Source organism: Homarus americanus, unplaced genomic scaffold, assembly GCF_018991925.1.
Source record: "Homarus americanus isolate GMGI-L3 unplaced genomic scaffold, GMGI_Hamer_2.0 scaffold56579, whole genome shotgun sequence".
Lineage (NCBI taxonomy): Eukaryota > Metazoa > Arthropoda > Malacostraca > Decapoda > Nephropidae > Homarus > Homarus americanus.
This window is the reverse complement of record NW_024745952.1, coordinates 410,596-437,528: the sequence shown is the minus strand read 5'-3', so window position 1 is coordinate 437,528 and position 26,933 is coordinate 410,596. Positions and strand designations below refer to the sequence as shown.

General features: G+C 37.4%; 1 protein-coding gene across 3 annotated transcripts in view; it reads right to left on the bottom strand.

Annotated features, from left to right (window-relative positions):
• Positions 1 to 26,933, bottom strand: part of LOC121878834 (A disintegrin and metalloproteinase with thrombospondin motifs 9-like) — a gene marked incomplete at its 3' end in the record, with an annotated part of 66,528 nt that overhangs the window by 5,332 nt on the left and 34,263 nt on the right. For all 3 annotated transcript variants that reach the window (XM_042385247.1, XM_042385249.1, XM_042385248.1), the window contains 5 exon segments: positions 1,444 to 1,607; positions 6,792 to 6,953; positions 8,444 to 8,635; positions 20,615 to 20,797; positions 25,285 to 25,500. In XM_042385247.1, coding sequence (XP_042241181.1) covers positions 1,444 to 1,607; positions 6,792 to 6,953; positions 8,444 to 8,635; positions 20,615 to 20,797; positions 25,285 to 25,500 — 917 coding nt within the window.

The window sequence follows — 26,933 nt, the reverse complement described above, 5'->3', positions numbered from 1 at the left end:
GGAATAGAAGATGGATCCTGAAAATCAAAGAAAAGAGAAGCAGAATGCTTTAAAGCAGGTGTATCCAACTTTCTTTTTTCATTTAGGGCCACATTGCAGTTACTGAAGCAAACTTTAAACAAAACCCTTTGGTGTTTAGGAACTAAAATACAACACTACATGTTAATACTGCATATAAATTAGGGTAAAGTATAGAAGCATTAAGTATTTAAGATTGTCACTCATTCCTGGTGAGAGCTAAATTGCAGCCTGCTATTAACACTCCATTTTAGTGCTGCCTCTCTCCATTACAATTTGCAGTGATGTCAGGTATATTTCATGAATGAAACGGGACGAGATTTCTTTCTGCATAAGTCCCGTAAAACTGAGTTGCCATTTTAGCTATTGTGTCACTAAATTTAATGGCTTTTCAACAGTTAAGGTACATTATTTAATTTTGTTACACCACAATGACGTTTATATGACACTTTTTTTTTACATAACCTAGCACATATTTAAATGGGATCTTATATTGTACGTACTGTACTTCAATAATGTTTTTTTGCTTAAAACATATTTACTGCAATCAACACTCAAAACTCAAGCCTTCTTATATTTAACATAACTCACATGTACAGTTTACTGTATATCCCTGCTTAAAAAAGTGATTGGGGTGGTAGTGTGACCTAGAATGTCAACATGAGATTTAACATGAAATTCTGTGCACAAGAACCAATACGGAGATGACAGGAGAGTGGAGAGAACCCTTAAAATATACAATAAATACCATTTTTATGTTTCCCTATTCTATCTAGAAGGACTAGCCATACTTAAATATGCTTTGGACTCTACTGCTAAAGTATAAGAAAAGAGTTTCCTCATGGGAATAAAAACTTACTTTGATCAGTAGAACGTTTTACTAAGAAAATTAGCTAATGTAAATTCAACAGTAAATACATGTAGGTGTGTATGTACTGTACCACATACACTGAATAAACATCTATCATCAACATTACTTAACTGCCATTTTGGGTTCTGATTTCACAGTTGAATAATGGTTATTGAAAGGATTTAATTAATTATCAAAATAACTTTAATTGTATGTGATATTGGGAAGATATAGGTAGCATAATGTGTTATCAAATGGTAGACCCTACTGCAATATGGCATCACAAAAATTGTGACCAAGTCCCAGGTTGCTGATCTGACTTTCTGCCTCATTTACACACAATTGCAGGGTCATCAATTGTTTCTCTTACTGTTGACAACACAACAAACATACTGTAATATCGTTTCTCACTCTTGATTTATTTTTAAATTTTTGTTTTTATTCATGGCTATTATTATTATTATTATTATTATTTTATTTTATTTCATACATACTCATTAGCCCTCAAAGTATTGCACAAACAGTGGAGATCAACAGTTGAAAAATTATTTTCTATAACAAAATAGGAAACTTACATTTTATTGTAAATCTCAGCAAAGTTTCCTTCTTCTCCTGCAGGTAGTGTTAGATATTCCTGGGGGTTGGAGGTGTTCATTCCTAAGCAGAAGATACTCATATTGTATCCACCCACCAGTAGAGAATACTCTCCATCCACAGTCACATACAAGGAGGTTCTTGCCTGTTATGGACAAAGATATCAACCAAGATTGAGGTATAAGGTTATAAAGTACAGTACAGTATGTGATAGGAAAATAAAGAAAAACTAACGTTACAATGTTTGTTATACGTACACAGTATGAACAAAATAATACATCTACTGTACATATCCAAAAAACAGCCTCACACGAGTGATAATTTCATTCACATGTATCACTTGTATTAACTGGAATAATTGGTGCAGAGCGGTTCCAGGATTGAGAAATTTCCGGGTATGGAGGCAAATTTTCTTATCCCCAGAAAAAAATCGCACATCTCTGGAATTTTTCCACATACAGTACTGGGGAAAGTTTTCTGAGAGTCTAAGCTATGCATTTCAAACAGACAGACAGAGAGCTGTATTAATTTATGCAAACACCACTATATAATACAGTGTGTACACATAGAATACAGTATGCCCGGATAATTTGCGGATTTTTATTTCGCGGATGACACCCTGGATGTACCCAAGAATGTCTGTGGATAGTTTTAAAGTTGCCATCGTTTTTGTGGCTGGGACAGGGAGCCATTCGTCCTAGAGACAATAATTTCCTTTACCTGTACAGTATTGTGTATATGTGTGTGTGTGTGTGTGTGTGTGTGTGTGTGTGTGTGTGTGTGTGTGTGTGTGTGGTTAACGAGCAATCCCTCAATTAATGAGTTTTTTAAGAGCCGACTTCAACATGTTTTCGCTTGCATTTGGCGGTCCACCAGCTGTAGTATTAGTCCATCAATACAGTAATCGGTTTTAGCGCTTAAATTCCTTACTATTTTAGTAAATATCAAGAAGTTTATACTATTCAATAATTTTAAAAGTTTAATATTAAATTTTTTAGCCATTTTAACAATTATTGAACATAATTGAAGGTAAGGAAACTAGTTTCATGCGCGTCATCCAGCCTGGCAACGCACCAAACAGGCGCCAGTGTCTCTGTCTTTTCGGTGGAGGTAACATCTTGCTTGAGACTCTCTTCAACTAAACACTTTTTTTCTGTGTTTGCAAGCAAATTATTGGTCATTTTGAAATTTATTTTACATATTGACAATATATAATGCAGTGCATTGTTGATTTAAAGAAAAATATCTTGAATTACACCAAGAGAACTAAAATTTTATGGGTGAAATGGCGCCATGGGGCGACTTCTCTTCCACCCCAATCCCTTCTCCTCCACCCCCATTCTAATTCCCATCATCATCATCATCCAGGCACCTTCTACATACACACCTCAATGTAAGTGTACTTTTCTACCTTTTTTTGTTGAATTTAGGCAATTTTCGGTGAGCTGGAACCAATTACCCAAAAACCCATTGAAACAATGGTTTCGGTTAACGAGTTTTTCGGTTAACGAGCAACCTGCTGGAACGGATTGTGCTCGTTAACCGAGGGACCACTGTATACATTTCTTTGAGCACAAGTAAAAATGTACCCCCCACCCCCCCCTTGTCAGCAAATGTTATTTGCGGATTTGACTATTCGGGGCCATTTTGAGAACCTAACTCCCACGAATTTGAAGGGGATGCTGTATATTGTAAATAAACAAAATATACAACTGTATACACTATATATTGTACTGTACTCACCAGCAGATACTGTGATGCTGTCACTCTCCTCTCCCTCCATGAGGGAAGGATTGTACATGCACTGCATACTGTAAATCTGTGTATATTAATGCCTGTACCCTTTAGATACAATTCTGTACATTATACTGTATATCTCATACTATAAAAATAACATCATCAGGAACGCCTCTCCATATATGCAATGGTACAATGACCCCTCAGAATGCTGTTTTGGATGGCACTCTATAATACAGGAACGTATCCTGAGCACTAAACAATGTATATTACTGTACTGACAATATATATCTGGACTTTGCCAAGGCTTTTGACAGTGTACCTCAAGAAAAGCTGAAAATTAAACGCTGGGTATGAAATTTGGCAAAACGTCGTCGTGTAGATCAGAGACTTTATTCGTGACTGCAAGCAGTGTATGGTGATTAATGGCATGAAATCAGCATGTGTACCCATGAGAAGTGGTAACCACAAGGCAGTCTATTGTGACTTGTTTGATTTTTTCATACATGATAAGTCAGATGCTAAACAATCCATGACACAAATGTTTGTGGACAATGCTAAGTTATTCAAGAAAATTAATAATCAAATGGACTGTGAAATGCTACAAGAAGATCTCTCTCTGATTTAATTGTGGTTTAAGGAATGGCTGGTAAGATTCAATGCCAGGAAATGCAAAAGGATGTCCAGTAAACCCTTGTTATTAGCGGGGGCTAGGTTCCAAGGAATGGTGTGAATAGGCAAAACTGCGAATAGCAACTACCTTAGTGCACTACTGTATACCTATACCAAACAACCGACCAACCACGGCAGCACTCATCTCCTCTTTTAACTTCTCTAATGATTCAACTTTCTTTGTCAGGGTCATCACTGACTTCTGCCTTTTACATTTCACTCCACTAGCATCACTAAACTCTGACACTAGGCAGTCTTTTAGGGAACATTTCACAAAGAAACACTAAAGTTTTGAGAGAACAACACGAGATGCTGCGTGGGGTGACTCATTGCACTGCCAGAAAAGGCTCGCATGCTAACCACCATAGCCACCATCTGCTTACCGTGAATCATCGAAATCGCAAATCACAAACCCGCGAATGGCTAGGGTCTACTGTACCTACATCAACCCAATAGTCAGGAGGCATATCACATGTCTCAATGGGATGAAGAAAAATCATTATCTGAGACCAAATGTGAATTATCACTAAACTAGTGCAATTTCCTTTTCTTGATTTACAGTTTGTAATCTGAATATTCAGTTGCTGACAATAGAAACCTGAATGAAGATGATGACTACACAGGAGAAAGCTCAATGCGTCATCCGGTTTGCAGTGACTACTGTTGAATGGAATTACCACCATCAATATTGAAAGGATCCTCCCTCCATACCCAGCATTAGGAGGTGGTTCCACAAGTTTTGAGATACATGAGGTATGATAAACTTGTCTTGAAGTAAATGTCCCGGTGTTTCTGAAGAAACTGCTGCTAATGTCCTAGACACATTCTAATGCAGCCCTAAAATGTCTATTCATCATATATCAATTGAACTGCAGCTACCAAGATCAACAATATACAAAGGCATATACAGTACAGCTGTAGAGTCCAAGCTATACATTATAATGTAATGACAAGCCTCCTTGCCATAAATTTGCATGTTCCATGTTGAACTCGACTGATAAAGATAAAGAGTACCTAAAAATGGTGTTCTCTGATGAAACTATCTTTCATGTATCTGGACATGCTTAATGCCATAATGTGCAAAGTGTAAATACTGTATAGGGTCTGAAAACCCTCATGAGCTTTGTGAACACAATATTGTGGTAGTCCAAAATTAATGTTTGATGTGGACTTGTACAATGGGGTGATAGGCCCATTTTTATTTACTGAGAAGAATATCACAAGTGTGTATGTTTGATATTCTGGGCAATTATGTAACTTCCCTGGCAGATGGATTGGAAGTGATAAGGCCCATCTCCTGGCCCACATGGTCTCCAGATATTGTGCCCTTAGACTTCTTTTTGCTAGGGTATGTCAAGGATTATGTTTCCCAAATCCCAGTTGCTGATATTGAAACACTTCATACAAGGATAATCAATGGCATCAGACGAGTGATGAAGGATCCTTGGTCAACATGTGGATTGAAGTGGAGCATCGGGTGGATGTGTTATGGTCCATTAATGGTGCACATGTTGAGTTGATTTGATTTTTTTTTAATATGCCAGAAATTAAAAACAGTGAGAGTTTGATTGATATGCTATGCAGGATGTCCACAATGTCCTGTTCCTATTTCATACGCCATTGTATAGAGTGAGGGAAGTAGTTGCATTATCTTTAAGTTACGGCTTGGTGGCGTGAGGGTGTGAGACGTTGGCTGGAGACCGTCTCTCTAGACCACAACCTGACCTCACTCTAAGCGACGACCCACACTCCGTACACAGGTAAAGTCTAGTAGTCCATGTTCCACCTTGCCCCTTAGTGTTGCAACTTAGTATTTTGTCTGAATATGCAGTGAGCCATTAACGTAGCTGTGTTGTGTTATAAGTAGTGTTCATGTGCCTTCAACCTAGCTAAAATGTATGACATCCGTGTCAACTCACTCTAAGCCATGACCCCTTCAGTACACAGGTTTCTGTAGGCCAAGCTGGTTAGGTCGACCCCGGGATGACGTCCACACTAGTATTTGGAAATGGATGAACGTCAATAAGGTCATCGCCAACACTGTTATGCGGTGAGCCAGTCGGCTACTAAGGACGTGCGCTAGACGCATTCGCCGTCCACCTATGGTCGATCCAGCAACGTACACAACAACACCAGCTCAGGCAGTGTCGCTGTTGGTATGAGTCCACATCTGAGTAGTGCGTGGGTCATAATTTTCGCCCGTGTATTTTGGTATGTCATCTCTAATTGTATGAGAGTCTGGAGTTAACAGTGTGTGAAGGCCACCACATTTTCTTGGCTATGTAACAGAGTAGCAAAGTAGATATTTTTGTGGAATACCAGTGCTACAGGTCATGTTCTATCAATGAGAGCAGTCTCTCAGGTTCTCTGTGTTGTTGTTGGATCCCAAGTGTACTCTATGTATATTTACAGTGTACAGTGTATGTTTTCTACAGGTACACCAAGTACGGGTGATTGTGGAATATGTAAGGTACCTTGTTGACAAGTATCTGAGTTTTGCCATGGAGTTGATATTGGCACTAATGTATGACTGGAAGTAGTCAGAAGTCTAGCATTATTTTAATAAACCATTTTTATTGTATGTTAGGGGTATTATTTTCCTACAGTGCCCACCATTATTTCTCCCTCTATCTTGGTACCATTATTACATTTACCCACGTGTCTTACCCTCGAGTTATGCTACTCCAGGTCAGAAGTTAAGTCAGAAAGTACAGTAATTGATGAAGTAGTGGGACAGGAGAAAGTAAGTAAAGTAAAGTATTATAGGAAGTAGATCCCCTATAATTAATAGGTGACAGCGGTCTCTTGCCCCTACACTACTGGATGGAATAGGTAGGTAATTATTAATTTACAAAAAATGCTGTATCTAATATGCTGTACTGTATACTGTACTGTACTGAACATGTGTACATGGACTAACCTCAGAGCATGTGGTATGCCCACAAGGTTGGGATCGACATTTCTGCTTCTTGCGAGGACGTTGTTCTCTTGAACACATACGACCCGACATTCTCTGATTCTCTGCATTCACACAAATGATTCCTCGACGCTGTTTACCTCGCTTGCCACATGCTGCCTGACACTGAACACAAAAACATTTGTTGACTTATAGGTGTACAGTACACTATATACCCTGATTTATAAAAAAAAAAGTTTTGCATTAAATGAATTCATTATTAAAGGTTAATTTCTTTGACAAACAAGAAAATGTGCTTAAATACACTGTCAATATGGATGTGCTGCTCTTACCATTTTACAATATACTACTGTATATGTCTAATTACAGGTACTATGGTATTTAAAGCCATTTCTAAATTATGTTATTTCACTATATTATTGCAAACATTTATTTAAATTGTAGTCCTTCACAATTTGGGACATAAGCTTTTTTTTTTTTGGATTTTAGGGGGAAATAAAAAAAATTATATGGAGGATTTGATTTGTTTAACAATACAGTACGTACTTCTATTTTCAAAGAATGGGGTGAAATCATGGTGGCCCTATTACTGGTATGTGAGTAGCACATAACGAAGAGTCTTTCCCCACCACTATGAGCCTAGTCCCCTGTATGCACTTATTCCTTCCTCGCTATCCACACACAGTTCTTTTGTCATCTTTGATCTGCCACATGTTGTATTATTCTCTTTGTTTGTGGTTTTTTGATACTTTTAGAAATCTAGGGATGGGTTCTGGTGAACCTTCTGTGCATAGTTTTAGTAGGAAGGATCTCATAAAATTGGAAAACGACAGATACACCTGAACATGGGGCAAGAGTGGTGTTCCAACAAATACTGTATTGTCTTGAGAAGTGATCTTTTAACAATACAGTACTACTGTACTTAAGTTCAAATGAATCAAACTAAATATAAATCAGCTGAACAGTGATGCTGACCTCCCTGAATAAGTCTTTAGCTATGTGAATTCTAATAAATCATTACTGTACTACAAACATTTTACCTGCTTTTGGAGGAGGGTGGGAGGCAAGTTTTAATAAATATTTGTATCATACAGTTGATAATAGATAAAGAAAGAGAAATTGGTTTCTTACTTGTACATGGGGACAAGTCGCCTTGTACCAGTCAATAAAATGGTTTCTCATGGACACTTCTCTCCAATTTCAGATGATTTCAAACTGATTTTACTCCCAATTATTCCAAGACCGTGAAGGTTTACTTCATTTACCTACACTTATCTCTCTTCAAATACAGTTATAATGTAGGAATTTTCAACATATTAAAAAAAGAATCATCTATTGATGTAAACCACACCTCTACTAACTTGAGAAGGGTTACAGTTTTAGAGTCCAAGAATCTGCCACTTTGTACTACAGTGACAACAAAAGCATGAAACAGCATTACAATAATGGTGAATTAACAGAATTTATTATGTAGACTGGTTATCATCTTAATATAATCCACTGTGAACAAGTAACTGTGCAATGTACAATGATAAACATCAATGCGTAATCCGTTTCTACATACTGTACAGTCTGTACCATAATACAGTTCACTGTTTTTCAGTAAAGGATATTACAAAGTTGATAAAACAGGTATAAAACCTATAACTACTTACAGTTTTCCATGGTTTGACTTTCCAGTAATACCCCAACTGACAATGGCCAAGATTACATTTGCGAGTATTTCGTGGCCTCTTGCTTTCATTGCACCCTCGAGTCACAGGTTGAGGGTCAATCCATCCCAGGTGATTGATAACATGGCAGGTAACTTGCCGTGTTTCCATTCCAGGACCACACACATTTGAGCACTGCTCCACCAACACCAACCAGCAGGAAGGGGTTTTGTAAAGCCAGTCCAGAATAATGTCGATGGATATTGGTTTGAGGTTAAGTGAAGCAGCAGGGCGGACAATGGCAGGTTGAATAAAGAGAATTAGTTACCAAAAGTAAATAAATTAATAAACAAAAACTATAATAAATATATATACTGTATATATATATATATATATATATATATATATATATATATATATATATATATATATATATATATATATATATATATATATATATATATATATATATATATATATATATATATATATATATGTGTGTGTATATGCTGATAACCACCAGGAAAGAAGAAAACACGAAGTTCCCAAGCGCTTTCGTGTAATTCACATCTTCAGGGGTGAGTACAGACTAAAGAGAAGTACAAAACAAGGTGTATATATACAGAGGAGGGTGAGACCAGGTCCACAATGGTCAGGTATTAGGTAATGACCCTACTAATCTTTAAATAGCACTGCAACGGTCGGTAGTCAGGTCAGAGGGTAAGGTGACCCAACCTTCTCACCTGGTTACATATCTTCTTAATTACAAAATTGTCCAGTTTGTACATGCCATTACTCAAATTCATGTTGAATGCTTCGGTATGTCTAATGAGACTAGATTCTATGATGTTCCTACTATCAACTGAATTACAAGGTCTCATTAAACATACCGAAGCATTCAACATGAATTTGAGTAATGGCATGTACAAACTGGACAATTTTGTAATTAAATGATGTAGGACAATTTTGTAATGAAGATAACCAGGTGAGAAGGTTGGGTCACCTTACCCTTTGACCTGAATACCGACCATGCGGTGCTATTTAAAGATTAGTAGGGTCATTACCTAATACCTGACCATTGTGGACCTGGTCTCACCCTCCACTGTAAATATACACCTTGTTTTGTACTTCTCTTTAGTCTGTACTCACCCCTGAAGATGTGAATTACACGAAAGCACTTGGGAACTTCGTGTTTTCTTCTTTCCTGGTGGCTATCAGCATATACCTAGATCACGCGCACCTACAGTGATTTACTTGCATATATATATATATATATATATATATATATATATATATATATATATATATATATATATATATATATATATATATATATATATATATATATATATATATATATATATATATATAATGTGTATATATTACAAACTTAAACTTATATATCATAAAATGTGATTAAAGTATCTACTAAGTAAAGCAGAACCCTAGTTATCCGGTACCTATGGGGATTGAGAGGCGCTGGATAAAGAGACTTTCTGCTTAGTTGAATATCACTTTAGGATCTCCCAATAAATCCTACAATGCAGAGCTACAGGCTGACCTCGCAAATTTGTGTCTCGCAAAAAATGGACTTCTTTAACACTTATTCCAATCTCATGTGGCTTAAAATTAAAGAAAATACAATAAAACTATAAAATAAGAAAAATGAGGAGCATGGGTGTATATGTGTATGTCGTGAACATGTGTAACTGCATTGCCATGCACCCTTCTGCTGATATGATGTCATGGCATATACACAGCACAGATGGTTGATTGCCTGTCTGAAATGGGTTGAGTCACCCAGGAGCTATTTTTTTTTCACATAAAATATGTGCTTCAGTTATTATTTTTTATGATATGCTATGTTTCAATTTTATAGTTTATCTTATCAATAAATATGGCAGCTCATCCCCATTGTGTGCAATATTCAAATTTACAATTCTAGCTAATTTTGGAAAAAAATTTTTTTTATTATTATTATTCATATTGGTGAATGTTCGTTCAATCTGCCGGTTACCTGGACTCTGGATAACCGAGGTTCTACTGTATATATGAAAGTTTACAGTGAATAACAATTATCATATTCGTTACTTAGTAAAAGATAAAAATAGAGAATATATATAAAATAATATTACAATACTGTACATTAAATGAATCCTTACTTGCATTCTACTTTTTAAAAAATAAAAACAAACTGAAAAGCATTTAACATCTAAGCATAAAAGTGCCATCACAAACTACAAAGCTGCTGATTATGATAGTGAAGTGAGCAGTAAGCCAGTGGTATAGAAGAAAGAGGGATTCCATTACTAAATGATAAACAGATGTATCATTTTCACATCATAATCAGTTACCAGATAACATCAGAGTACTACATAATAATTAGGTACCCAGTGCCACAGGTACTGTACTGTATACTTTAAGTACCAAACAGTACCTGCCAACAGTGCATAACAGAGAGCCAGTACATGACTAGTACTTGCCAACAGTAAGTGACAGAGACGTGCCCAAGCGGCTAACGAGCTGATCAGTGGTGAAGAGGATAAAAGTAAAAGGCAATGCATAATGTTTTGGTATGAAATGACACTCTGGTACTGTACCACATGACAATCAGGAACCAAATCACATTCAGGTGCCAAATGATCCTCAGGTACCAGACAATCTTCAGGTACTAATTATATAAATTTACAAGATGGCACTCAGGTATCTGATGATACTCAAGAATGAGATGACACTCAGGTACCAGATGATATTCTGGCACTAGATGACACTTCGACAATTGAGAGTCGACAATCTATGACAGTGTCAGATTATAGAGGGTCTCAAAATTTATCAATCATGTATTATAATAGACTTATGCATCACACAGTTTACAAGTACCAGGTGACACTAAGGATTTCAAGATATTTAGATACCTATTAACACTGAGGTAGCAAATGACAAAGATGCCAGATGACAGGAAAATACAAAGTGACCTTCAGGAGTTATTTGACAACTAACCAGCACTTGGCAATTCCAGTAGTACTTCGTCACTATCTGACTGTCAGGTACCAGATGATATGAAAATACCAAGTTACATTTGGGTACCAGATTACAATGACGTATTGATTACATCTGTTTATTACTTGGATATGAAGTATTGGTAATGCACAAGCCAAAATCTATTTGTGTATGAGTACTGTAATGAAGTGACATCATCACCAACATTCCACATAACTGAATGTGGAGGATTTTACAATATTCATTTTACATTCCACAGGAGTTTGCTAATTCTAAACTCCTGGTTTGTTTTTATTACTGAATAATCAAAGGCCCCACAAACCTATATGCTGTACTGTATTTTGTAAGGGAATATTTTGTTTATTAGCACTCTATAATCAAATAAAATAGAATGATTTATTTGTGTGTAAAGCATAATTCAGAGTAAAGTAAGATGATAAAATCTATACATTGCTCTGGTTGCTACTCATCTGCTTGAACAGAAATTTTGAGTAATGAGTCACTTCATCACTTATGTCAAGCTTAATGTTGCTCTGATATCTTTGTACATCATACTGGTGCACCAGAAGTGTTGAAATTTTTGGGTGGTTAATAATGACTTTTACAACACAGACGATGAGGAAGCTATTTTACAACATTTAGCATAGGAATATTTACAGTTTGCTGTGGTCTATACCAAAAGTGTGTTGTACAAAGTAAGTTATGACTCATGAGGAAACAAGAAATAATAATAATACAGTATTACCCCGCTTTACGTGGTTTCACTTTCCGCGATTTCTCATTTACGCGGTGCCTCGCCAGAACCGAACTTTCACTTTCCGCGGTTCATCTACCCATATACGCGCAGAGTGTCTGGCTCGACGCTATTTTTAGATTCGCCCCTCCCGCCTGCTCCTGCCTCCACCTGGGCAAGCCGCGCGGTAAGGTTGTGCAGTGCATGTCTCTGTTGCGTTATCAGTGACATCATATGACGTATCGGACTGTGATTGGCCATGCATCCCTACCTCCCTCCGCTGCTAGCTGTAATTGGTTTAAAGTAATATGACGTGTCCACCCGCGGGAGGGAGGGAGGAAAGACGACGCTTGACCTAACCGTGGCAGTTTCATCCCTCCAGGCCACACCGTGTATACGTGCATCCATTGTTCTGTGTAATGGCTTCCGCCGGACCACCGCCACCAGAGAGAAACCTTTCCTTACCTGGACCCAGCCGCCCTAAGCCAAAGAAGATACGCCGTTCCCTAAGCTACGAAGTGAAATACCAGATAATTCAAGATTTGCAGAAAGGAACATGTCAAGCTGATCTCGCGTGCCAGCATGGAGTGAACGAATCTACGATTCATACTATTAAGAAGGATGCAGCCAAGATCAAAGAGCACATGAGAATCACAAGTCTGCAGGTGCCTCAATGATCAAGTATTGCCAGAACAAGGTGCTGCTAAAGGTGGAAATTTGCTGGCGAGTTATTTGATTCGTCAGGCGCGACGCAACATGGCGGTGGACACGCGATCTGTTCAAGAGTATGCACGTGAACTGTACGCAGCAGTGTCACGTAAGATAGGAATTGCAGAGCCCAAACCCTTCAATGCTTCCTCTGGTTGGCTGCATAGGTTTAAGAGGAGGAACAATATCACCAACATCAACATTGGTGGTGAAGAAGCGAGTGCTGACCGTGTGGCGGCTGGAGATTTTCCTCCGTTCTTACGTGAGGTTATGGAGGAAGGGCAGTTCACTGACGACCAGGTGTTAACATGGACGAATCCGGCCTTTTTTGGAAAAAGCTGCCTACCAAGACCTTTGTTGTCCAGTCTGCCAGCAAGGTTCGGGGTCGGAAGTTGCAGAAGGAGCGCATCACCGTCCTCTTTACCACCAATGCCTCCGGTACCTGTAAACCAAAGTTATCGGTGATTCACACAGCCCGCAAGCCGCACGCCAACAAGAACGTGGACATGAGCAAGATTAATGTCCACTGGCTGACCGCACGCAAGGCGTGGATGTTCTCTGCTCTGTCACTCTCCTGGTTTGATGACTGTTTCATTCCCGACGTGAAGAAATTCTGCGAGCAAAAAAATGTTCCATTCAAGATTTTGTTGCTGCTTGACAACGCACCAGGACACTCGCCCCTACTTATGGATCGTCACCCCAACATAAAAGTGGTCTTCTTTCCTCCCAACACTACGTCATTAATCCAGCCCATGGACCAGGAGTTGATCTGCAATGTTAAAGCTGCATACTCGGCAAAGAAATTCAAGCTCCTGAACGACTGTACCAACACCAAGGATGAGTTGCGTAAGCTGGGTGACACCGACAGCGAGAGTAAAAGCGACGAGGACAAGGAACAAGAGGTGGTGACTCAAGAAGTTCTCGTCAAACAGTTTTGGAAGAAATTTAACGTCAAACAAGCTGTAGACTTCTTTGTGGAGGCATGGGATTAGCTGTCTATAGCTACGATTCGTCACGCATGGAGGCATGTGTTGCATGGCATACCAGGTGAGAGGCAGAGTCAACCTGTGACTGGTGAGGTTCAGTCTGTGACAGTGGCATTGGACCTTGCAAGAGAAGCTGTGCACAGTATTACAGCTGAAGGCTTCTCCGAGACCACCAACGAAGACATCCTGGAGGTGATCAGAGATCCTGAAATGACTGCCGACGAGATGTTGGAAGATGATCACGTCAGTGAAGAGGAAGATGGTGCGTCAATCTCAGAAGAGCACAAGTTAACGCATAGTTATATTAAGGGTGCCATCGAGTGTGCAGAGAAATTGAAGCTCTTCCTTTCCAACGACCATGACGATGACCGCTATGAAGTCTTCCATACCCGGCTGGTGCAGGCTATGGAGCCGTACATCAAGGTGTATCAAGACAACATCAACACTAGCCGTCAAAAAAGCATTACCGAGTTCTTCACCCGCAACCCACCACAGCCAGCGATAGTGACAGCGAAAGTGACTTTGAGGGATTTGTCAGGGAAGCCCTGACAACTATAACTGATAGTGATGGTGATGCACCTAGTAATGGTGATTCACCTGAGCGCCAGTAATCTGCCCTCTGCCTCGGAACCAGCCTCCATCCCCGTATGCCGACCCATCTCTTCTACTAACGTAAGTGTTACACCCAACCTTTAGTTTTCTTAACCTAACCTTTATTTTTCCTAACTTAACCTTTATTTTTCCTAACCTAACCTCTTCTATATTAATTGTGTGTGCATACCATCATAAAGTTAAGATAATATTTTTACTACAACATAGTTGTGTGTCGTCAAAAAGTGGAGTTTGGGGGTCGGGCCAGTCTCTATTGGAATTAATCCCATATGTTCTGTTGTTCACTTTACGCGGATTTCACTTTACGCGGTACCCTGTGGGTTCAATTGATTGCGTAAATCGGGGTACTACTGTAATAATAATAATAATAATAATAATAATAATAATAATAATAATAATAATAATAATAAATATACTGTAATAATAATAACAAATTAAAACTGGATGAAGATAAAGGTGAAACAATATATTTCTGAGAAAACTGTCTTTTGGCTGTCAAAAAAGTACCTGCATAGTATAATTAAGAAAGGCATTTTAATAATCAGCTATAAGATAAAGAATACTGTAGTGACATGGACAGAATATTACAAGGCTGCTGACACAGCTAAACATATATACAGCATACAGACAAGAACTAGTGGTTAGTTAAATTAGTGCTTGGAAGGGGGTGGTATTAAGGAAAGAGATAGAAGAGGATACTACTAGAAGACATAAGGACAGGATTACTAGAGATAATTGTTGAAGAAGGATCAGTACAGAAGCAACCACACACACAGGGGTACATATTGTATAAGCATTAAATCACTATCTATTTTTATATGAACTGTATCATAAATAATATTAGTCAGTTTAAATACTGTACTTAGTAAAATATTAATTAGGAAGAGTATGACTGAAGTCCTATTAATACTGGACATGTTCAAGCAATGATACTACAGTACTTATTGATACTACTGTATTTATTCATTACCATATTCCTCATATTACCATGTATATTCACAATGAAATCTTATTCAAAATTACTTGATCTTTTCAGGTGTAAACTTTTCACAATTTATATTACAATAAATTTGAGCGGACTATTAAAAAAACAAAAGCACCCTTAATTTGTGTATTCTTAATTTCATTCTTTATCAAAATATCACCTTTGTTTATGCAATAATGAAGGAATAACAGAGGATTTTATTTCATATCTGAGGAAAAGAAACAAGTGAACTGTGAGATCCATAAAACTAAGAACTCGAAGGCTTGCCCACCATTTTGTTTAAATCCTTTCAATACATGAAAATGGCTTCTACATCAACAATAGTCCTCCACTACTGCACCATGAACACAGGTCTACATTATGTAATTTTTAAATTTTTCTGACAAGCCAAAATGGTCAGTTGTCAAATGTTTATCTGTCAAATCCTCCCCACACCATTTCTACAGTGCACATTTTGTTTTTCCTTCTCTCATCTGTGTGTGTGTTTTCATAAGAACATAAGAACACAAGAAAATAAGGAGTCTGCAATAGGCCGGTTGGCCTGTGCATGGCAGCTCCTGTCGAGAGCTTCTACCACTCTCCATCATCCATGAATCTATCTAGCCTCCTTTTGAAACTTTCCAGAGTTCCAGCACTTACTACAAAGTTGCTACGCTTGTTCCACTCGTCCACCACCCTATTTGTGAACCAGTTTCTTCCTATCTCCCTCCTAAACCTAAACTTATCCAACTTGAATCCGTTGCTCCGAGTCCTATCCTGCTCGGATATTATAAGAACTTTATCTATATCCCTTTTATTGATTCCTTTCACCCACTTAAATACTTCTATTATATCTCCCCGCACTCTTCGTCTTTCTAGGGAATGCAAGTTAAGTTTCTTTAACCTATCCTGATATGGAAGGTTTCTAAGTCCCGGAATCATTTTTGTCATTCTTCGCTGCACCGACTCTAGTGAATTTATATCCATTCTATAATAGGGGCACCAGAACTGAACCGCATAATCGAGGTGCGGCCTGACTAGCGCAAGATATAGTTGCAATAAGACCTCTGCACTCTTGTTACTTACACTTCTAGATATAAAACCCAATACTCTGTTTGCCTTATTTCGAACATTTTCATTTCATGTTCCTTGACAAAATCATTAAAACTGAGAGATATATTTTTAGATTTCTGTATCTTTTGAGTGGCTTGAAGGCTTTGTACCACACATTGGACTACCTCTTGATTAAGTTCCTAAGTAAACATTAGCCTTTATAATAAAAGGTATAGTTACAAAGTTGAATGGAAAATGTCAATGTTTTCTGCTACATGTAACTAAACACACCAAAGTATAATTCAAGGTCTAAGCAAGTGATCCCATTTGAACCAGTAATCAACTCTAGGTCCAATGAAGCTTAAGTAATTCAAGGGCTTTGAATCCATTTCATTGGTAGTAGGAAGTTCAAATGTAAATTTTTCTTAGGTCCTGCCAACTTCCAGTTCATAAATTTGGATTATATTAGTCAATCCTTCATTTATGATCTTTGGGTCATCAGCATGAGATCTATGATTTTATTAAACCAGCAAGAAATGGGTTGGAGGAGGTCAGAGTTATTTGCATGCACCTCAACTTGAAGTGGAAATTATATGAAGGCCACACAGTCTGCATTTGCTAACTCCTTATTAAGACATCTTGCTCTCTAAATGGTAGGTAGTGTCAGTCTTAAAACTGTTGTTTTACTAAGTTTATGTTGGATTTTAAATGTAAGGTGGTATAAAAGGTGACTAAAAATAGGTTGAGAATCCTTGCTCTAAATTATGAAAAGAGAGTGAGCATAATTAATTGACTGGGATAAATCGAGGAATGAAGTATGAAATCCCATTCTATGACTGTATTGCATGACTGAGGAGGAGATAAGTGACATGCATGATTCCCCAACTAGAACACCCCCAACCAGAGCTGGTCTTGTCTCAGGGTTATCTGTGTTCTATCATGCAGATACAGTATTCTGAAGGATTAGTGTAAATTGTTGCAGATCAAATACTTCCCCAATCAAACCAGGGTTTATGAAACAAGCTCCAACCCTGGCCAGGTGATACACAGGGATGAACCCTGAAGCTAATGCACTTATCCTGAACTTTATAACCATAAGCATGACTTCCACATTTAAAATCTCACAATAAGAAATTAACCAAAGGAACGGAGACTCCAGGTTACCGGTGTCCTCCATTTAGCTATAAATGGAATCTTAAACTTCAATCCTTGATTTATGGCTTACAGATCATTTGATAAAGGATATAACAGAAATGCTCCTATATAAAGTAAGCCAACCATTGCAGCACAGTGATGAAAAATTCCTCATTCAGATGATTAAGCATTTATCAGTAAAAACTAAAAACACAATTCACCCCTCTAGAGAATATCTACCACTATTCTAGAAACCCCTTTAAAGATTTCTGTCACTAATTTGAGTCCAACATGAGGAACTTTGAGAAGAAGAAACTTCATCATATCTTTGTTTTATAGAAGAACAAAGAAATACTTCTTCACACACAGGGTGGTACAGTAGATCTGTGGAACAGTCTACCAGCCGAAGCGGTGGCATCAAGTACAGTACTGGGTTTCAAAAACAGCCTTTGACAAAACTATCAAAATCAATGGTCTTCCTTTTCTTGGCATGACCACCTCTGGTAGGTGGCTATTAGGTATGGTATATATAGTAAGGTAGTTAAAAATCTAAAGTCCTGGAGGGATATCAATGATCAAAATGCTCTTGTAAATAGTATAAAAGTCTATATGGCAAAAATATACACTGCCAATATTGAAGAAAACGATGAAAAGAAAAATAGAGAGAATGATAAAAAAAGAAACCACAAAGAGAAAGTACATAAGAAAGAACATTGTGAGTTTGTTCTAGTGTATGTATTGTTTTTTGGCTCCTCAAAGCATAGCTGATAAAAGGTTGGTGTTTGTTTCATAAGCCCTGATATGCCTGGATACATAGTCATTTATGCAACAATTTACATGGATCAAACAAATCAGTGTCCCTGCCTCACAATGCTTCATTCACAGAGGGTGAGAGCCCAAGTATCTTAGATAAAAATTCCAATTTACACACATGGGTTCAGTGAATCAAATTAAAGTCAACTCAGCCTGGTACAACAAGGGTCAAGTAAATGTATACTGATTGACATCAGCATTCTACTCGTGTTATAAATAAAAAGTTCACAAACATAGTGTAAAAGTATTAATTCGGAAAAGTAAAGTAACTAAAATCCACTAACCTCAACCTTTTAAGAACTTCGAAACATGACTGTAAAGAAATCCATAAGCAAAAAGAATTTATTTAATAAAGATATTTTATCTTCCCACGAATGCTCAAAATGACACTGGAATTCAAATAATTTGACTGAGCAGAAAGAGTTACTGGTAGATGGTGTCAGTTTATAAAAGTGGCAGGAACTGAAGAGTTTGTGGACAAACTTCCTTTTACAGGTGAATCGAGAACAAATGTTTGATTACTGAAAAGGCCCATTCTATGACCTAAAGCCTCACTGGATCTTAAGTCACCCACTCATTCAAATGATACCGATTCGACCTCAAGCCATCTGGGTGAGAAGTGCTATTTGCAGCAAAAAACATTGTCTGGCATTGTGCTTACAGTGTGGCTTATCATTAAATATATAATATCTGGAAAAATTGAAGGGCTAAGGAAACAGTATTCAGCAAAACAAATCTCACAGATCACTCCCTGGCAACTTGTAGGTCATTAAATTCTATTATTTATATGTCTATCAGCATTCTAATCTACTTAGTGTATGCGCACACACACACACACACTCCTCTCTCTCTCTCTCTCTCTAATGCACAGAAATCTGTCATAATATGAAGCACCAACCTTGCTAATGAGAATTTGTTGGGCCAAATTTTATAAGGATGCTTAGTATAGGCATGATTTCTTTTGAGATCTAAAAGATGTTGCCTGTATTCCTAAAAAAGATAAGATTCTAAATCTTCGAAGTTAAAAGCATTATTTGTGATTGAATTAAAAGCATCAATCTTTTATCTTAAGCCAACAAATATTCTGTAAATTGCAATAATTTTTAAAGCCAGTCTACAGAAAAATATGAGGAGTTCAATGTATGCTTCCCAGTCTTATTCTATACTTTTGTAATAAAATGTCCTGAGAATATGAAAAACTTCATCAGATCTTGCATTCTTGTCAACTAAGATACGTATTAACTTACAGTATATAATTGTCCTAGTTATTGCAACAGTATGATCCTGGTTTTATTCATTTGTCTATAAACACTAACTTTAGTTGCCTCACTTTCTGATAAAATTGAGTTTCCACGTAAAGAGTGCAAACATGCAGCATTTTTTTAAATATTGTTCATATGCACATCTAAAACAGTGACACAGTGCTAAGGGATGCTTTTAGTTCTACAGAATAAATCCATCAGTAATGTGATGACTTTCAAAAAAGATAAGTCAACAACCAGAATAAAATTAAAGTGATTATCCTGATGCTCCTCCAGCAGTAACTAATCTCCAGTGTTACTGGCCATATCAACAGTGTAAAAAAACAATTACAGTATACAGTATTCTTGGTTGTGCAATAAGTCTTTAAATACATCCATCGGGAACAAAGTATGTTATTCACTCAACTAAGAGGCTTTTCTTCCATAATTTGCAAATAAAACTGCTGTATTTATATACAGATTACATAAATATACATAAATATATACTGTATATGTACATATTTACATACACAAATAAACACATAAAGCAATAAAAAGGTAGGAATAGTCTTCAGACATTTTGAGCAAAGAATAAAGCAACTTTAGACAAGTTGTCGCAGAGAGGAGGCAACTGAGAAGGAAACGATATGCAAGCAAAGTGTGGTTATCACTAAAAGACTATGAACAAGTATGATACTCCAGTACTACACCAAATACTACATTAGTAATGACTAGACCATTGCACAGGTACTCCATTTTAGTTACCAATATTCTCCTTGAGATCACCAAACAAAGATGGCGCTTATGAAAAGGTAATGTATCCCTACCAATGGGTGAGGAGGCAATAATGTAAACAAGGGCTTGCTTAGTTAGGGTGATCTCAAGTAAGGCTATACTTTGTAATTTTGTGGTTGTGAATGACGTGTGTACCTCAGACCATGGGGATGCAACCCAGCGGAATGGGCAAGGGTGCTTATTACAGCGGCGACTGGATTTGCGCCTAGCCAACCCTTCCCGAACACAGTACTCATTATGTACTGCTGTTTCATTCATCTGAGTGTCAATACAGGTCACATTTCGGTACATGACCCCACGATCACACGCCTCCGAGCACTGCAAGGGATACATCCAAACATATTATAGGGCTATGTTATGTTTGTTCCAAAAATCCTCAAAACACTGCTAACTTCTTTTCCGTATATTCAAAATGTATTTATAACAGATTTAATACAGGTTTAGTAAGTTCAGGAAGAAAGGGCAAGTATGTTATTATATTTAGGGTTGACCAAAGGTGTGGTATTTTGCTGTTAACAAAATTAATTATAATACACAAAAAATAAGAAAATGGTATGTCAGAAGTATTCAAGAAGTACAACATAAAAGAGTCGGTCTAATATTGTCTTTCTGTAGAATTTAAGGTGATTCAGATTTTTTGGTGTACTTCTGGTTAGTTTTGAAGCCTTTAACACCCCCACTTTAAGTAGCCTTTAGTTTGGGTCTTACATTGGAAAGTTCGCCTGTGACAAGATCAGAGATTATGATATCATTATAAGAAAAACTTAAGCATTTAATTGATATTTGTTACTTAGTCTCAACTTAACTTAGTTTAAGGCAGATGGCCCAAAATTTATACTTGCAGAATCAAACCAAGAAGTGCCAATAAGCAAATCAGATAAAAGAAAGATATGGCAGACATATAAAAGAAAGCACATCAACATACATATGCTGAATCAAGTAGCCAGCCTTTAGGTATTTAAGTGACAAAGAGAGTGCTTAGGGATATACCAGGAGTGGCAGCCTCAAACACCATCTAGTATAAAGGGATGACAATTCCTGACAGTATAAATATTACACAGTTAATATATATCACTCAAGTTAACAAAATAATGAATAATCTATGCTACAGTATATGTAATACCTGTATCTTGATTTATTACTTCAAGTCAGGAATTCTCATTCCTAAACTCAATTATCTTGGCCAAGGTGAACAATAATCAATGATCAAGTCACAAGTGCAATCTGAGGGGTACTTCTCCCTTTTTTTTTAAGCAAAAGTATGGGGGTTTTGAACCCAGCAACTGTTTGCTGGGCATGCTTATGCATGACAGCCAAGAACTTCAATAACTTACCAGAGGGTGAAATGTGGTGCTTTATGGGGGACTGTGGCTGGCAGGGGACATGTGGGATACAGCACATGCTTTACTTGATCATCTAATCATCTTAGTTGATGTGATAGTTTGTACACTAGATACTAATACCTTCATGTATGAAGATTGACACTTAAGTAGAACTCTTCATAATTGTGTTTGTAGAATATTTATATACCTAAATCTGTTACATAGTTTGAGAGAAAAAATTATCCAATGCAAATAAAATATAGAATCTAGTGCACTTATACTACAACTGAATCCTGAGTTTTGCAATCTGGATGAGGGGGTGGGTGAGTCAGTGATAGACTTTTCCTTAAAATATTTATTTCCATTACAAAAAATCACACACACACACATACATACGGTATTCACTCATACACACACAACAGACATAAATGTATCACAAATCCATCACAGAGAAAAGGAGAATATTTACAAGTCACAAAAGGGGCGATATATTTCTTTGTTACTTATATTTTAAAGTATGACTCATTTCTTCCTTGTACAGACTGATTAGAATATCTCAGATGGCTCATGCATTCCTCTACAACCTGACTGGCCATATACTGTACTCTCAATATGTCACACTGAAAAAACAAAACAATAGAGAGATATAGTATGCACAAACGAGCTTCACAAGAATTTAGGATCTCCAAGCAGATGTGCTCCTACTACCAGACCATCCAGTGACTTGTTCCAGAATTGAAACATTACAAAACAATGCCTAATCTGCACAGATTAAATTTAAGTATAGAAAGAGAGAGGTCACTACTGAAAAATAGAACAGAAGTACTTCATTTTATTAGACTATATTATTCTTCCCTGGAACTATCGATACTATAATAAAAGGGATGTCCACTTATATATGTCAATACCTACACTCCCATGAGGCCTGCACACCTAGAGCCATTATGAGGGGAAACTTGAAAACTGATCCTGTGTTGTGTAAGCGTGTCAGGTGGGTAATTCATTACACCTTCAATGATCATCCTCACAGATAAACAAGTTACTTGCTAGATCCATACCTCTAAATTATACCACTAAGTATGGGGCCCACGAGGGCATTGGGTCCAATTTTAATGGAAATGAAAATTTGACCTTAATCACAATGTGCCATTAAACTTGGGTCAATTAACCCTCCCTGTATTTGTACATAATAAAAATGTCAAATGATAAACTAAGTTTTGTGCCACTTGGAAGGTCAGTCGAGCATGGAATCTGAATCATGAGTTGCCTCGGGTGCTTCCCTGGGATAAAATGCTGTAGAGGTGACCATACAGTACAGAATTGTGTTGTGTTTTCCTGTGGTTTTGCAACCATATTTACCTAAGGTAAATCTAAAAACTTAAGGACTTTGATTTTTTTGCGCACACACACACATTTGTACCCAGAAATATTCAGTGAAAAGCACATAGGTTAAGACTTGGGGCACGTTGCCACTCAATTTATAATAAGATCCATTTTTTTTAAATAGAAAATGAAGAATGAACTCAAAGTTTAGGACACCTGTAGCTTTCTGATCAGTCTTCATTTTCCATTAAAGTTGGGTCATATTAGTAAATGAAGCCCAATGACCCCAAGTCTAGTTAATAAGACTGATGTATTGAATGCATAAGTAGATAGAGCACCACCAGACATCATTGGAATTTGTGAGTCCTGGGATCGAGAAGATGTGTCACAGGATGAATTTTATCACCCACCATTTAGTAAAAACACAACCATAAGAGGAGGTGGTGTACTATTTTATGTCAAGGAGCACCTGACCGCAACCATTAATGATGAGCTAAACAAAATGGGACCATCCTAATCTATTTGGTGTGATTTGATAGCTCAAAACAAATGTAAGCTGACAGTAGGTGTGTGCCACAAGGCTGACTCGGCTTCTGGGGAGAAATTACAGTGTAGCAGATCTCCATAGAGTCATCCAGACAGCATCCAGAGCACAAGACCTCATCATAAGAGACTTTAATCACGAGACAATAGACTGGGTGAATCTTATCATACAAGCCATGGGAGAAGAATTTCTTGATCTCATTAAAGACTCATTCCTCACACAACATGTGTCGGAACCCAAGAGGGGAAACAACATTCTAGATTTAGTCTTGACGACTGAGGAGGCTATGGTGGACGAGGTCCACATCGAGGAAAATTAACTCCAACCAGTGACCATATAATACTAAGATGGAATACAATCTTTGATAGTTGAGAGAAAATAGTTGAGGAGGAATACTATGACTTCAACCATGGATTTTACCAGCTCAGGAAATAATGATTCGTGTAATACCATAAGGAAATAATTTCCATATAGAGGTTATATGGTGTACTGTACTGTATTCTATCAATGAATAAAAATTCTCAAGGCATTCATTCAAGCACATGTCACAAACTGAGTGATTATATATATATATATATATATATATATATATATATATATATATATATATATATATATATATATATATATATATATATATATATATATATATATATATATATATATATATATATATATATATATATATATATATATATATATATATATATATATATATACACCTACAATAATGGCCATCAAAAAATTCAGTGTGAAGAAACAGGAAAAGTAAAACTCGAAAGAAATTTGAGAATAACCATCAAAACCCCTTACCTTCTCTGACCTTGGAAAGAAGAATTATGATACTGAAGGAAACTGACTGATTATGAAATCAGTGATTATCCCAAAAATAACTACACTTGAACTAAGTCTCCCACTGAAATTTAAAGACCTGAGGAAAAGGAAGCAATGGAAAGTAATACAGTATACAGCAACTATGGAATTATAATTTTATCTCTAATGGACATCTGTCCTTGAAAACTAGTTAATCCCTTCAGGGATGAAGAAATTGTTATGTAGAGATGACCTGAGTAGTAGTCTGAGGATCACTAAAACAGTCTCTCTAAGATATGGACACAATTTTGTTTAAGGACCTTATCTAGTTGAGACACTGGATGGTTTGGAAATGACGAGTATATGCTGCTGATACTTGGCCAGTTACCTCTTAGCTAATGCACACACATATCACCTACTCGTCTTTTTTCTTCTTTTTGTATTAAGAATATGTATCCTGCCAGCCTGCATGGGAGATGAACAAGGCATCTGATATACTTACTGAAAGGAAAAAAAATCTGAAAATGCCTACAATCACCTACAACCAAATCTATACTAATGAGTTAACTGCTGGAGTAGGGGGGTTGGTATGATCTGTTGGATATTGGAGATAATACTAACTGTGATGATGGTGGTGATGGTGGTGGTGGTGTAACCTTATAAATGAGAGTGGAACACTGCCCAAAAGATTTGTTACAATTACTATTGCGTTTATTATTAACATTATTTTCATCATGACTTTTATATTTCCTTTTGGATTGATTCTGATGGCCTGGAGAAGATGGCTGTCTGCGATACTTTACCGGCGACCATTCTCCAGCTTTCCATCTGTATCGCTGTCGCCGCCGACCCTGATTCTTACTACTGCAGGGAATCTTACAGGCACGAGTGTGAGTGGGTCTGTCTGCAGCATGACACTGCTTCTCATCCAGCTGAGGGCCATTAGGGTCCCGACAAACCACCAGGCGTTCTTGCTGACCCCTCCCACAGCGACGATGACGTCCACGCCGGATGCGGCACTGTCCATCAAAACAATTGTATATTAAATGTTCCTTTATACAACTACTTTATCTAAAACGCATCTCCAGTATGTAATTTATCTAACTCAAATCATGAAAATACCTAATATTTCAATGACATTAATCAACATACAGTATGTGTGTGTGTGTGTGTGTGTGTGTGTGTGTGTGTGTGTGTGTGTGTGTGTGTGTGGTAGAACTGTGGTTGCTCTACCTGCCATTTCACCAAATAAATCATTTACATTCTGCCTACACTTTACAAATACATGTACAGTACAGTACAGTAATATGTATCAAGTAAACAATATATTAATATACTACTGTACTAATAACACAAGGATCAGCAGTAGCGATTACCATAACATAGGAAAGATGAATAGATGTTAAAAAATAAGAAAGAAATGGTGGAAAAACAGATGAAAGATCACGCTGAATCTATAAGTATGAGACATACAGTACACTACTCATAACATAAATATGGATTATTGCTTGTCAGTGATTGTTAGCTAGGAGTCGATGGGTTGGGTTCGAGTGGTTCAGGTATTATATGAGTGCTCAAAACCTTTGTGAGAGTAATTAGTGAGGAAAGTAAGGTGAAAGTAGGGATTCATTAGTTGTTGTCTTGAGCTCCCTTTTCTTTATCATGGTGCTGGAGGCAACATCATGGGACTTTAGGACTGGCCTGCCCTGGGAGTGGTTGTACTGATTAGTGGGTGTGGGCAAAGGACCCATGCTGGGAAGTGATAAATGGCTATGTTCTTTCTGTAGGAAAGGTATTGGAAGCAACTCAATAATGTTCAATGATTGCAGTAAGTGGGTACACCATAGGTGCAACGGAGTAGATGGCAGAATACAGGCTGTTGCTGACTAAGTATTATATATGTGCAGGTAACCATGTGCCCACAGCAAGGCTGAAGAAATTCAACATTGGGAATATGTCCCTGGACTGTGTCAATGAGTTCTGTTAGCTGGGTAACATGATTAGTGCTGGTGGGGGTGGTGAAGCCTGTTCAGTTGCAAGAGTCAGAAGTAGCTGGAGGAAATTTAGGGAGCTGCTTCCTTTATTGACAAGAAGAAGACCTTCCCTTTGCATGGAAGGAAGAAAGTATGCAGCTGGCATGAAAAGTGAGATATTTTATGGCAGTGAAACATGGGCAGTTAAAGAGGATGAGATATGGTAAGTAGGGTTGAGTGAGCTGAAATGAGAATGGTGAGGTGGATGTGTAATGTAACACTGAAAAACAGGAGTCTTATTCAGAGCTAAGAGGGCACCTGGGTATTGAGAGTATTGGCAAAGTTCTGTGTAGAGGCAGATTGAAATGGTTTGAACATATGGAGAGAATGGATGAGACCTATTGGGTCAAAAGATGCATGAGCCTAAATGTGAAGGGGAGGAGAGCCAGGTGTATGCCAAGAATGACCTGGGAAGAGGT